Source organism: Pocillopora damicornis, chromosome 14, assembly GCF_964200805.1.
Source record: "Pocillopora damicornis chromosome 14, jaPocDami1.2, whole genome shotgun sequence".
Classification (NCBI taxonomy): Eukaryota; Metazoa; Cnidaria; class Anthozoa; order Scleractinia; family Pocilloporidae; genus Pocillopora; species Pocillopora damicornis.
The window spans coordinates 6,499,845-6,513,069 of NC_142683.1; the positions used below are offsets into that span (position 1 = coordinate 6,499,845).

The 13,225-nt window shown below is 40.1% G+C and overlaps 1 protein-coding gene across 1 annotated transcript; it reads right to left on the reverse strand.

The window, feature by feature from the left end:
- Positions 1-6,260: 6,260 nt before the first annotated feature.
- Positions 6,261-11,805, reverse strand: LOC149034191 (uncharacterized). The gene is made up of 3 exons (XM_089193176.1): positions 10,470-11,805; positions 8,813-10,349; positions 6,261-8,452 (listed from the first exon to the last, which is right to left on the reverse strand). The coding sequence occupies exons 1-3, from the start codon at positions 11,772-11,774 to the stop codon at positions 6,846-6,848; spliced, it is 4,449 nt and encodes a 1,482-aa protein (XP_089049302.1). The 5' UTR covers positions 11,775-11,805; the 3' UTR covers positions 6,261-6,845.
- Positions 11,806-13,225: the final 1,420 nt, after the last annotated feature.

A 13,225-nucleotide genomic window follows, 5' to 3' on the forward strand; every position in this document is an offset into this window, starting at 1 on the left:
CTAAATTAAGTAGATTAACACGGTTTCTAAATCTGAGTAATTACATAAGAAATAGAACGTTCTAGAATGTTCATATACAAGAAGGTCACGGCTGGATGACTTCGGGTTCTAGACTCTTCTATAAAATGTTCTAGGACTTAACTTAGACAATTTTTCGTAACAGCAATATTCAAGAGATTACGTAGCCTTAGATGCCTTCCTTTCACGTCAATATGTTTTCATATTATTATTTTCCAATTATAAGACTAGAAGGCACTAACCTTAATAAAATGGTAAGACTTCTTAGATATTCTGGTTTGTCTTCTCAAAATATGTATATAAAAAAAAAAACTGTACGAAAAAGTTTTGTTTTTGGTTTTCTTTCCACTAATCGCCACGCCAAAGCAGGCTCAGATGCATACAGAAAGCATTCTTAAAATTAGAAAAAACAAAACAAAGCATGTTTTAACAGTAAAAAAGGCTCACTTTCTTGAAGGAATACGTACTGAAAGAGCCTCATAACAGCTGTAACGTTAATGTACAGCACAAAATGCTATATGCTTTGTGCTAATTAATTCGAATTTAGCCTTTTTCTCTTTGCTTTTTCCTAGGACAAAGTTACTGCCACGTAGGTGTAAATGGCTGAAAGGAGAACATGTCATCTGTATACATGCGGCAGGAGGTGCATAGTTTGCGAAACAGTTGTAATTTATGGGTTTGTTAGTTGGGCCACAAAGTTTTTCTCCCCAAGAAAAGTAGAGTTCAAGTATCAGTCACGTGGCTTCTCGCCAGTAAAAGATTTTACGAGTTGTAATGTTCCCACGTGTTTAAACATGCTTCATTAAACTTGCAGTTATATTCGTGACAATTAACAATTTGCATTTCGTTTACACTGTTTGTTTTTTTATCACTATCTTACGGTGTCTTCACCATTTCTAAATTGTCTCACTCTGATCATAAACGTTCTATTAACATACCGCTTTACGGTACACGGTTCTGAAAAGCTTGCATTTCCCAACATTATCTGCCAAAGACATATACATGCGCAGCTTTTGACACGCAAAATTGATCATAAGTTTGAGCTCATGAGAAAAGGAAACACAAGCTAAACTCGATCATCAAGCGTGTGTATTACACGTACAGCAGCATTTTCCCAGGTGATCTTGCAGGTGATTAACAAAACAGTGACCCCTAATTCATGGAATACTCTGATGGACTGCCTTTGAGTTTTTGTTTTTTTCTAGCTACAGCAAACACCTCGAAAGTTAGGCCATAAATTTAAAAATTTAAACGTCATTTCGTCGATAAATAGCTCGAAGTCAAGTTACCTCCCTGAATATCGATCATGAAGTAAGGCGAGAAATCGTTACGTATACTTTGTCTGACCGTCGGTCAACCATTCAAGATCAAGTGGAAAAAGATTAATCGGAAGGAAAAAAGATGTAGTTAAAAGTGTGCACGAGGTTTTTGCACGAGATTCATTGACACAAGCTACTTGTTTAAAACAAATACCTGTCATCAGGATTTGATATAACGATATCATTATTTACTCACGTCCCTTTTCCAATGAAACAAGACTATTAGTAAAGGGTCTCAATGAGGTGATGGCTTTTTAAGTGGGCCTGCGCCTAAGAAACGGCCGATGATCTCTGGCTAAAAATTAAAATCGGCCGATTTTTATCTTCCAAGTAGAGGTTACCTGATACTATTTAAAAATGAATTTCTTTTGCTTCAGTTTCGCTTTAAAACAAAAATATCGAGCCGCAAACTTGTTACGTCTGATAGCAGCAAAATCTGTCCCAAAATATGCCCTTTCAAAAACCGGTTCAAAAATTACTATCGCAACACAAAATAATGAGAAAACTACGCAGTTATGAAGAAAAAGGCCTTTTAATGTAATATCATTCGATAAACATCGAAAAACTGCAGAAGCGAATGAAAATTAAATTTCCAAGTATTGCATATCAAATTAGATGGAGCGTTGGAGATGATTTTAAAATAAATATTTCTACAAAATCCCACGCTTTTGAAACCAATTACAGTGATGAATCAGACATTAGAAGGATATAAATTTTTCGGCCAAAGTATATTGACTTTGTACGAAGCGTTCAAAATTGCAGTGTTTACTGTTATGTTGTTACTTCGGCGAAACACTTCTCTGTTGCCAATACGTCCATAGATAGCGTTGTAAATGTCACTTTAAACCTTGCTAGGCGCTAAAATACCATCCTAAATAGAATGATATGGTATTAAAAGAGAAAGGAAGATTTACATTTATCATCTGCTGAGGTGAGTTGAATCTTGGAAATGTTATCGCGTGACAGCACTCGTTTCTCCAAACTACGGCGGAATCCAAGCAACTGCGTAGAATATGAGTAAAAAAACAACTCTTCCGCCGCCAGTAATCCTGAAGTGAAACAGTTTTGTATTATTGCCATGAATGATGATGAATTCAGGTGAAAATTAGCCTCAGATATTGTCTATTTAGTACTTGGTGGGCAGCATGTATTTCGTTACATTCCAACGGATTTTACGGGTCAGCACTTACAGGGGTCAGCGGATGTAAAAATAGAAACAACCAGGTAATAATGGCGGATGCCTGTACTTTGTCAAAAGAGGGTCTCCTGGACTGCGGATCCTCACGTGGTCGCACGAAGACAGTGTTTCTGTATGAATGTCGAGATGATGTAACTACACATCTAAAAATTGTCTTTTTTCGCATGCAAACCTGAAAGAATACGAGGTCATCCTGCAAAGGGCTGGCCTCGATCGCTTGTCTCATGAAGAAGTGAAAACATTACGTGTTTGTGCTCGCCATCGCTATGGTATGGGCAAGTACTACTGTGTCAGTATCCAGGGCACAAAGGACCACCTGCCAGCGTTAAAAGCCGTGACGTGATCAATCCTGCCACGGCCAAGGAGGTGTTTCAGTTGTTTGATATATCTGTGCCGATAGGTTCACGTAAGAATAAAACACACAACTTTTGGAGGATTTCTTTGTCTTAGCCTTGTAATCAAATTAAAAATTTATTTATTACTCACAGAGAAGATAAAGTGAACATATAATGAATGTTGTGTCCTGTCATAAAACACCTATAAGTTCTCAGCCCGTACTGTGCCCGTTTTTTCAGCGGCATGTGTTTTTGTACATTCCTCTTCAGGAGCAAACAATGTAGAATTCGTGTCTGCTTTATGTTTTTTACGACAGGGTGAACATATAGCTAATGGAAAGATAAAAGAAAAGTAATAAATACCCTATAAGACAAGCACTGTAAAATAAGTTATTTGAAATTTAGTTTCTTCAACACTTTCTAACAAAAATTCTCAGGACAACAGTCATCTCAATTCTGGTCTCCTTCAACAGAAAATAGATTTAAAAAACAAAAGCATAATAGGTGAAAAACGAAGAGCCCTCGACGGGTCATGTACAAATTAAAGACTCTGAAATTCTTTTACGTTCGTCCGCTTTTATACGCTTTGTTTCCTGCCATCAGAACGCCAATCGCAGATCACACAGCAGTAACACGGTTACAACTAACTAGAATCATATTTCACCAGAAAAATTCTACAATGTTGACTTAAACTAATTTTCTGCTATAACACCGGCATGGAGGTTACTTTCTGTTCTGTAACCGCAAAACTCCTTTCACTGCAAGCGAGAGGAACATTATGGTAATACAAAAGATTCTTAATTAAAATCAAAGACAATCAAAACCATTCATTAAAGGTTTAAAAAAAGCATTTAACAACAATTTAAAAGCTCGCAAGATCGACACTGGTGTGAAATCAGTGTTGGTTAAATCCATTTTGAAACCACTGGTGATCCTTTCAATCTGATGGACTCTCAGTGGTGCAATTTATTCACGAATCGCACACTTAACAATCAATTTGCAGGAAAGTGAAATATACTTTTGCAACTTTACAAACCAGCTCAGCCAATGATTCACTGTGACGATTATCTCACAGCTACGTTGATATGGACGAGGTAAGGCAAACCAGCAACTTGATTGTGACAACTACTTCCTTGTCTACTCAGGATGAAATCTGGAGTCAACTCTTCTTGTTATTCCTCCTGGATTCGTCACTAAAACCAAAATAAAGAAAACTAGCCAAAAATAAAGAAACTAGCCAAGGCTCCTACAACACCTCCGGAGACTCCCCCTGAAAGCCCGAGGCTTACCTACACCACAGATCCAGCAGATACCACTGCAGTGCATTGTTCGGACACTTTTCTGCCGGTTGCTATCTAAGTACCCTTGTGTTGTGCTTGTTTTTTATGTCGGCGCTGTGCGTTTTTCCTTAAAAGAAGGCGCTAACTTTGAAGATAACTAGAGATAGCAGCGAATCCGACACCTCGTCCAGTTTGTAAAACATTTCGCACGACTCTGCCTTTACTTTTTAAAAGCCTGCTATCACTGTGTTTGTCTGCTTACAATAACCTTTCCCAGAGTGCTGCACCCTAGTTTGTTTGAAGATTAAAAAAAATAAAATTAGTACCACGCACGACCCAGTAATATAATTGTTATGGCATCCAAGTTGATAAAAGCGCGAAGATAACATGTCCCGCTGGTAACATGTCACTGTCCTGCACTATCCTCCGAAAGAAAACGGGGAAGGGGCCCCCGCCCCATTTTCTTTTCGATTATTAGTTTATCCGATCCTGCCTACGTTGCAAAGTTACTCTGATCGGAGCCCAAACACCCAGAAAGACTGGACTTTCCGTCTCTAAATTTCTACCGGGAGAAAAGGAAGAAAATTCCTGGTGTCTTTTTTGCCGATGGCGAAGAATGGTACAAGCTACGGAGCGTCCTGAGCAGAAGAATGCTTTGACCGAAAGAAGTCGCCGACTTTACTCCGGGTTTTAATAAAATTATCGGCGATTTTATTCACTGATTACGATCAGTTCGAGAGCCTAGTGGGTCAGTGAAAGAAAACGAAGTTTGTGAACTCGATAATGGACTCTCCAAGTGGTCGCTTAAGTCTGTGGCGGAGGTGTTGTTTGACGAAAGGTTTGGCTGTCTTGAATAGGAAATCAATAAAGGGGCACAGACCTTCATAAAAGTCGTCGGAGATTTTCTGGCGAATGCGGTCGAGGTCGGTGTAGTGACAGTGTGGCGATTTAATCCTTAATTACTGGGCTTCCTGTGTATTTTAGTGCCCACGCACATGTCAGCGGAGTTGTTAATCCGCACATGATAGCGGACTTGTTTTTGTTAGGCCGCCATGTTTATGTTGTTCAATATGTAAGCACGAGGTCTTATTGAATAAAGCCTCAATTAGGCAAGGATTGAACTTCTCTTTCATTACAGTCGGTTTTTTGCCTACTTGGTTCTACAAGATCTAGGAGACCCAGAAATTTAAAGAGTTTTTCGATAATTTTGATACGATGTACGATTCTGCCGAATTATTTATCGGGAGAAGAATCATGGAACTGGAGGAGAAGTCATGCAGGCCATCAAAGGAAACAGAGCGTGACCTAGCTGGCTTCTCATTACCCTAAAAGACCATAAAGATAACTTCGCCAACCACCCTACATGAAAAGTCAGTAAACAAATTCTTTCACACATAGATCAGATCATCACACAAGTGAATTAATTAGCTACTCATCTAATTTGTATATAAGGAGGTATGTTCTTCATTGAATAAAGTTCTGTCTGACGAGCGCTTAGGCGCGAAACTTAGAATAACAGAGAATCGATGCATCCTCTTTGATTCCTTCACTTATATATACCCAGCTCTGCTACCACAGCATTGAGCACTTTATGCCAAGGTAGACTCTGCCCCCACATTTATATACATATATATATTTATATATCCGTGTTTTTCAAATAAATTTCAACGGTCTTATGAAATATTTTTCTCGCAAGCAAATTTTTTTTTCGTATTCAAATATATGTCGTATTTTTACGGTTATCATTGTATATTTATTGTCTTGTAACTCGGATATGTGGCACAAAAGTAGCAGACGAAAAGTCTGTTGAGTGTTTTGGTCAACAAAATGCAATCCCCTGCATAAACTTTTCTTAATGTAACCTTTTCCAACTGTTCAATTGATGAAACGGAGCGAAACAGTAGCGGCAGAGCGAAAGGGAAGGATAATGAGTTTACAAAAGTATGTGTGAGCATACGAGTCTCTGTTAGGATACAAAGGCACCTACGCAAAGGGTATCGATTAATCCTTTACACCCTAAGGTCAGTATGCATATACATTTTTTAAGGTGCTGACAAGGAGATTTTGCAGAACAATCAAGAGCTCCTGTACTTGTTGATCATTTCCTTTATTCTCATGACCTTAATGTTTGATTCAGGAGTGAAATTGTGAGGAGAAATTAGATGCTAGTCACTCTTTGGGGTTACAAGGTTAAATTGATAAAATTACTGGGGTATCTATGAAAATACAATGGTTTGCATTACTTACAAAAATATCTCTTCTTCTTTTTTAAAATGTGTTTAATTAGGGATGTTAAACCACAATATTTCTTGACAAAAGCCTTGCAAGAAATTTCCAAAAATTTAAGCTTAGAAAAATTTCTTTTCCAAGTCACACATTAGTTTAAAAGTCTCTTAAATTGGCTAACTAATCACCTTTGAAAAGGATTAAGAATTTCCTTGAAGAGCTAATCGCGTTCGAAACCTTGGCTTGTTCACTATAATAATGACTTCGGAACTCTTATAAAGAGATAATACTGTACACTGTCTTGTTTCAGATTATTAAACTTAGATCTCTGATGAAAATTTTTACAGAAATATCTTCCTCTGTGTATCGATTCGAGTTTTCCTTCTTTTACGGGCTAGTAATTAAATAGTTCCGAGCTTTACTGAGTCTAGTTCATTCTCCTACAGAGGATTTATCCAAGTCATGGCTTTTAAAGTAAGCTAGGCACCGGCCAATTTCCAAAATCAAATTTCAAGTTGTCGCCCATGATCATAAATGGCGCCCATTGAGAAACTTTGTCAAAACCGTTGTTTCTCATCCACTTCCTGGCCTTATGGAGAGATTCACTGACGCTTTCACCGCGGTACAAATGTCTGTAGAAACAAGTCATGAACTGCTCTGTGGTTGCGTCATCTAGGGCCCATCGTGCCGCTAACACTGAACGAGCTCCGGCTCCTAAGAACGCTCGGGCGATTCCAATAACTCCCTCGGTTCTAATGTGTCCACGAGCACTGTGACAACAACTAAGAACCACTAGTTTAGCTCGCAACCTAGTTTTTGAAATATCTGCCATCGTCAAAAGATAATCTCCTTCTCGAGGTAAAGGTGAGAGTGGGGAAGGGTGCTTAGGAGAAAGAGCAATCTCCCCTCTTTCGGCATCACCATGGGCAGCAATGTGTATCAAGCTCACTGAATTTATCGTTTGAAGTACAAAATGCTTTGTCGCAGAATATCCTATCATAGGTGTTACGCCAAGAAGTCTTCCAATCATCTCTGCTTCCTTTCTTGCACACGGCAATGCTGTTATATTTCTGCGCCTTCCCTTGTAAATCACCTCTCCAACCACAGGGTCACCCACTATCAGTGCCCCGGTCTGACTGTGATAGTCTGGAGGACTGTCTTGCACAAGCTTGAGAGTGGTCAGAGAGGGAACTATCCGAATCCTGCATGTCTCTGATAAATACTTGCCTCCTTCGTCAGCCAAGGCTGTAAATGGCACTTGGTACAGACAGGAATCAGGGACAATTATGATCTCGGGCTGCTTCAGTAAACTGGCTACAGGAGCGATGATTATCTTGTAACACAAGTCAAGACTTGTTTTGAAATCTTTGGCATCATAGTCACGCAGCACTGAGCGCTTGTCGGGAAGTGACGTCAGTTCGGTGTCATCTAAAGATCGATCTTCGCAATTCTGTTCGGGTAAAATAGCTTGGCTGCGGAAGGCTTCTTTAAAAAACTCATCTAACTCAGGGACTATTCCGGTCACCTTGTTTTGGTCCAGCTTCACTTTCTTTTCTAAAAACTGAATGGCTCCCGTTGCTTTAATTATCCAAAACCGTACATCATTTTGACCAACCGAAATGTACAGGCATGCACATTCTGCTTCTTTTGTGATGATGTCTTGAATGCCATACCAAGATTGCGGGTCGCTTGAGATCTGCTCTTGAACAGAGTACCGAGCTGCCATCAAGTCAGCCAGGCCTCTTGCTCTTGTCAGCTCTTCGACGTAAAGGGCATCTTGCGACTTTCTAGTGGAAGAAAGCAACCTACTGAAGAACTTGTAGGGAAAGGTGCCGTGCTCTTCTAAAAGAGATATTTGAAACTGATCGTTTTCTTTAAGAAAACCTCTCAAAGTGTCGAACTTTTGGATGGCTTGAAGAAGATGCGAAGAAGCCTCTTCAAGATGACATTGTAACGCCTTTAACACCGATAGATGACAAAGACACTGAAACTCCTTCAAGTTGTGTCCAATATCCCTACTTAATAAGAGAGCCTGCTTAAGGTATTCTTCGGCTATGTCATATTTACCAAGCGATTTGAAACACAATCCTAGATTGCTGTAGTTGACTAGTACTCCTTCTCTCTCATCGATTTCCATGTGAATTGTAAGGGATTTCTCGTAATACTCTCGAGCCTTGTCATATTCACCACGCTTACGAGAGATTGTACCAAGGTGGCTGTAATCTGCTGCTTCTCCGCTTCTATCACCGCTACCCTCTCTAATTGTGATTGCCTTCTTTAGATAGTCGTCAGCCTTTGCATACTTGCCGAGCGAGAGAAACAAATCTGTGAGGTTTCCATAACTATTCGCCTCTCCTCTTTTTTTACCAATTTTCTTTTTGATACGCAGTGCTTTTTCCATACACTCTTCGGCTTCGCTATGTTGGCCAAGGCATAGGAACAATGATCCTAAGTTACCGTAGCTTGTTGCTTCTCCATCCCTGTCGCCAATTTCTATGCTGATAGCGAGTGCTTTCTCCTGATATTTTAGGGCCTCGTTATATTGACCGAATGATTCCAACAAAGTTCCTAGGTTTCCGTAGCTTGTTGCTTCTCCATCCCTGTCGCCAATTTCCATTCTGATAGCGAGTGCTTTCTCCTGATACTCTTGGGCCTTTTCATATTGACCGAGTGATTGGAACAAAGTTCCTAGGTTTCCGTAGATTGTTGCTTCTCCATGCCTGTCGCCAGTTTCTATTTTGATAGCGAGTGCTCTCTCCTGACATTCTCGGGCCTTGTCATATTGACCGAGTGATTGGAACAAAGCTCCTAGATTTCCGTAGCTTGTTGCTTCTCCATCCCTGTCGCCAAATTCTATTGTGATAGCGAGTGCTTTCTCCTGATATTCTCGGGCCTTGTCATATTGACCGAGTGATTGGAACAAAGTTCCAAGGTTTCCGTAGCTTGTTGCTTCTCCATGCCTGTCGCCAATTTCTATTTTGATAGCGAGTGCTTTCTCCTGACATTCCCGGGCCTTGTCATATTGACCGAGTGAGTGGAACAAAGCTCCTAGGTTTCCGTAGCTTGTTGCTTGTCCATGCCTGTCGCCAATTTCTATTCTGATAGCGAGTGCTTTCTCCTGATATTCTCGGGCCTTGTCATAATGGCCAAGTGATCTGAAACAAGCTCCTAGGTTTCCGTAGATTGTTGCTTCTCCATGCCTGTCGCCAATTTCTATTGTGATAGGGAGTGCTTTCTCCTGATATTCTCGGGCCTTGTCAAAATGGCCAAGTGATTTGAACAAAGCTCCCAGGTTTCCGTAGCTTGTTGCTTCTCCATGCCTGTCGCCAGTTTCTATTTTGATAGCGAGTGCTCTCTCCTGATATTCTCGGGCCTTGTCATAATGACCAAGTGATCGGAACAAAGTTCCTAGGTTTCCGTAGATTGCTGCTTCTCCATGCCTGTCGCCAATTTCTATTTTGATAGGGAGTGCCTTCTCCTGATATTCTCGGGCCTTGTCATAATGACCGAGTGATTGAAACAAAGTTCCTAGGTTTCCGTAGCTTGTTGCTTCTCCATCCCTGTCGCCAATTTCTATTGTGATAGCGAGTGCTTTCTCCTGACATTCCCGGGCCCTGTCATATTGACCCAGTGATTGGAACAAAGTTCCTAGGTTTCCGTAGCTCGTTGCTTGTCCATGCCTGTCGCCAATTTCTATTCTGATAGCGAGTGCTTTCTCCTGATATTCCCGGGCCTTGTCATAATGGCCAAGTGATTTGAAACAAGCTCCTAGGTTTCCGTAGGTTGTTGCTTCTCCATGCCTGTCGTTAATTTCTATTGTGATAGAGAGTGCTTTCGCCTGACATTCCCGGGCCTTGTCATATTGACAGAGTGATTGGAACAAAGCTCCTAGGTTTCCGTAGCTTGCTGCTTGTCCATGCCTGTCGCCAATTTCCATTCTGATAGCCAGTGCTTTCTCCTGATATTCTCGCGCCTTGTCATAATGACCAAGTGATTGGAACAAAGCTCCTAGGTTTCCGCAGATTGTTGCTTCTCCATGCCTGTTGCCAATTTCTATTGTGATAGGGAGTGCTTTCTCCTGACATTTTCGGGCCTTGTCATATTGACCGAGTGATTGGAACAAAGCTCCTAGGTTTCCGTAGCTTGCTGCTTGTCCAGGCCTGTCGCCAATTTCTATTCTGATAGCGAGTGCTTTCTCCTGATATTCTCGGACCTTGTCATAATGGCCAAGTGATTTGAAACAAACTCCTAGGTTTCCGTAGATTGTTGCTTCTCCATGCCTGTCGCCAGTTTCTATTTTGATAGGGAGTGCTTTCGCCTGACATTCCCGGGCCTTGTCATATTGACCGAGTGATTGGAACAAAGCTCCTAAATTTCCGTAGCTTGTTGCTTGTCCATGCCTGTCGCCAATTTCTATTCTGATAGCGAGTGCTTTCTCCTGATATTCTCGGGCCTTGTCATAATGACCAAGTGATTGGAACAAAGCTCCTAGGTTTCCGTAGATTGTTGCTTCTCCATGCCTGTTGCTAATTTCTATTGTGATAGGGAGTGCTTTCTCTTGACATTCCCGGGCCTTGTCATATTGACCGAGTGATTGGAACAAAGCTCCTAGGTTTCCGTAGCTTGTTGCTTGTCCATGCCTGTCGCCAATTTCTATTCTGATAGCGAGCGCTTTCTCCTGGTATTCTCGGGCCTTGTCATAATGGCCAAGTGATTTGAAACAAACTCCTAGGTTTCCGTAGATTGTTGCTTCTCCATGCCTGTCGCCAATTTCTATTGTGATATGGAGTGCTTTCTCCTGATATTCTCGGGCCTTGTCAAAATGGCCAAGTGATTGGAACAAAGCTCCTAGGTTTCCGTAGATTGTTGCTTCACCATGCCTGTTGCCAATTTCTATTGTGATAGCGAGTGCTCTCTCCTGACATTCTCGGGCCTTGTCATATTGATTAAGTGATTGAAACATTGTCCCGAGCCTTTTGTAACATACTACCTGGCCATGTTTGTCTCCAATCGTTTTCATGATGTCGATTGCTGATTCGTAAAATTTCCAGGCCTCCATGAACTTACTTTGTACCCGAAGTATTTCTGCCAGGTTTAAATGTAGCCATCCTTTTTCAGCGTTGTCATGAGAGTCTAGGCATATGAGGCGTTCCCTGAGGTATTTTTCTGTACTTTTGTAATCCTTTATATAAACGTAAGCACAGATTATTTTCCTGTAGATGGCTCGGAACGTAATGTTTGCCAATGAACTATCGATAGCCTGCGGCTGACTGTGTAAGATAATTAAACATTCCTTGTATACCTCGATGGCTTGCAACACGCGACCAGTTTTGTGAAGGAACTCGGCGATGACCATGCCTATGAAGATAACTGATACAGCTTCTTCAGTGCTGTCCATCTTGATCCTGTTTCTTTTCAGTTTGAAAAAAAGGAGAAATTAGTAAAAACTTGTGCAAGGATTGTTTGAAAAATATTTTTAGTTTTAAATTTCAAATTGCATTTTTTCCCTTCCCCGCCTTGTATTCTTTTTGTATTCACGTGCGGGGCACGTGATTTCACAATTAGGAAATCATTTTTCGCGTACTATTATTGCTTGTTTTAACGGTGTTTATATAATTGATTTGAGCTTTTGTTCGCGCTATTCTTTCAACCCTTAAGTTTGAATTTTAAGATGTTTCGGAGTTTTTATTTTAGCCAAATGTTGTGGTTCATTTAACAAGTTTAATACATATTTTCTAAGGAGTTTGGACTCTAGTCTCTTTTTTCGTTTATGGATTTTTTACATTGTCCGTCTAAGACGAACACACCTTTGCCGTCTGTTCTACTGGAGTGTTCGTTACACTGGTAAGCCAATCACGCAAATCAGAGACCAACTGGAAAATTTAACTGGCTCACAGAACACAACAAGTTTCATTTGACCTGCTGATTCCTACTTAGTTTATAGTAACTCAATTTGATAGTGTAAGAAGCAATGCTCCTAACCAAACCGATTTACTAGCCTCTCAAGGGAGCTGGTGTTGTATCATACAGCTTACCGCTAATTCTAAACTGCTCAGCCCATATCTTAATAATAATAATCGTATTTCCTCGCAACAAGTTCGCGGTTCTAGAAATTAAATAAAAAAGCAGGTTTAATTGTCTGTACGTAATCGATATGAACTTTATTTGATGATCTTCCATTTTTATTGTGTAAATCCTTGAAACAGATGCATTATTTGTCGATGTTTTTGGAAAAATATCATTAGGTATCGAAATATAAACAATTATGTTTTGTCCCTCTATATCTCATTCGATAGAAGAAGTCGTAGTTTCCTTTTTAAAAAGGGGGAGGGGTGGGGAACAGTGAGATTTCTATATGCTGTTAATGTTGTCATTCTTATAATTTTCTTTTTTAGCTTTCATAACAATACTAATGTTGTTTGGATTTCTAAAACAGTCAGCATTGATGCAAATTACCTTTTGAAGTTAGAAACGTTCCTTATTCAATTTTATGAAGGCAAAGGGACTTGTATAAGATCTTCCGAAGGAGATAAACTTTTTCCTGGAAAAAAGAAGAAAAAAAGTCCATGGCGGAAAGTCGGGAATTTATCAAAATTGTTTTTTTCGTTTCTTGTCACGTCATCAAACCGAAAGCAAACGGACTCAATCGGCTTAAAGCCAAAAATCATCAAGAAAATTTATACCAATCTGGCAAAGTCTTTCTTTCGAAGTCAATTATTTTCCACTGAGTAGGCGATCGCCCAAATTTCGGACAAAAATTGTTAGAGTGCAGTTTTAGGGGACCAATTTTGTTTCCTTTCATAGACTTCAAATATAATGACCGTAAAGTAAATAAATATTGTTTCTTTT

Bases quoted from the DNA above. Each gene is read 5' to 3' on its own strand.
- LOC149034191 (XM_089193176.1), bottom strand. From the start codon at position 11,774: ATGGACAGCACTGAAGAAGCTGTATCAGTTATCTTCATAGGCATGGTC. The intron at 10,350-10,469 runs GCCCGAAAATGT...CATTATGACAAG, and splicing joins CACTCGGTCAATATGACAAG to GCGCGAGAATATCAGGAGAA. The intron at 8,453-8,812 runs TATGCCTTGGCC...GATTGTGTTTCA, and splicing joins TAACTTAGGATCATTGTTCC to AATCGCTTGGTAAATATGAC.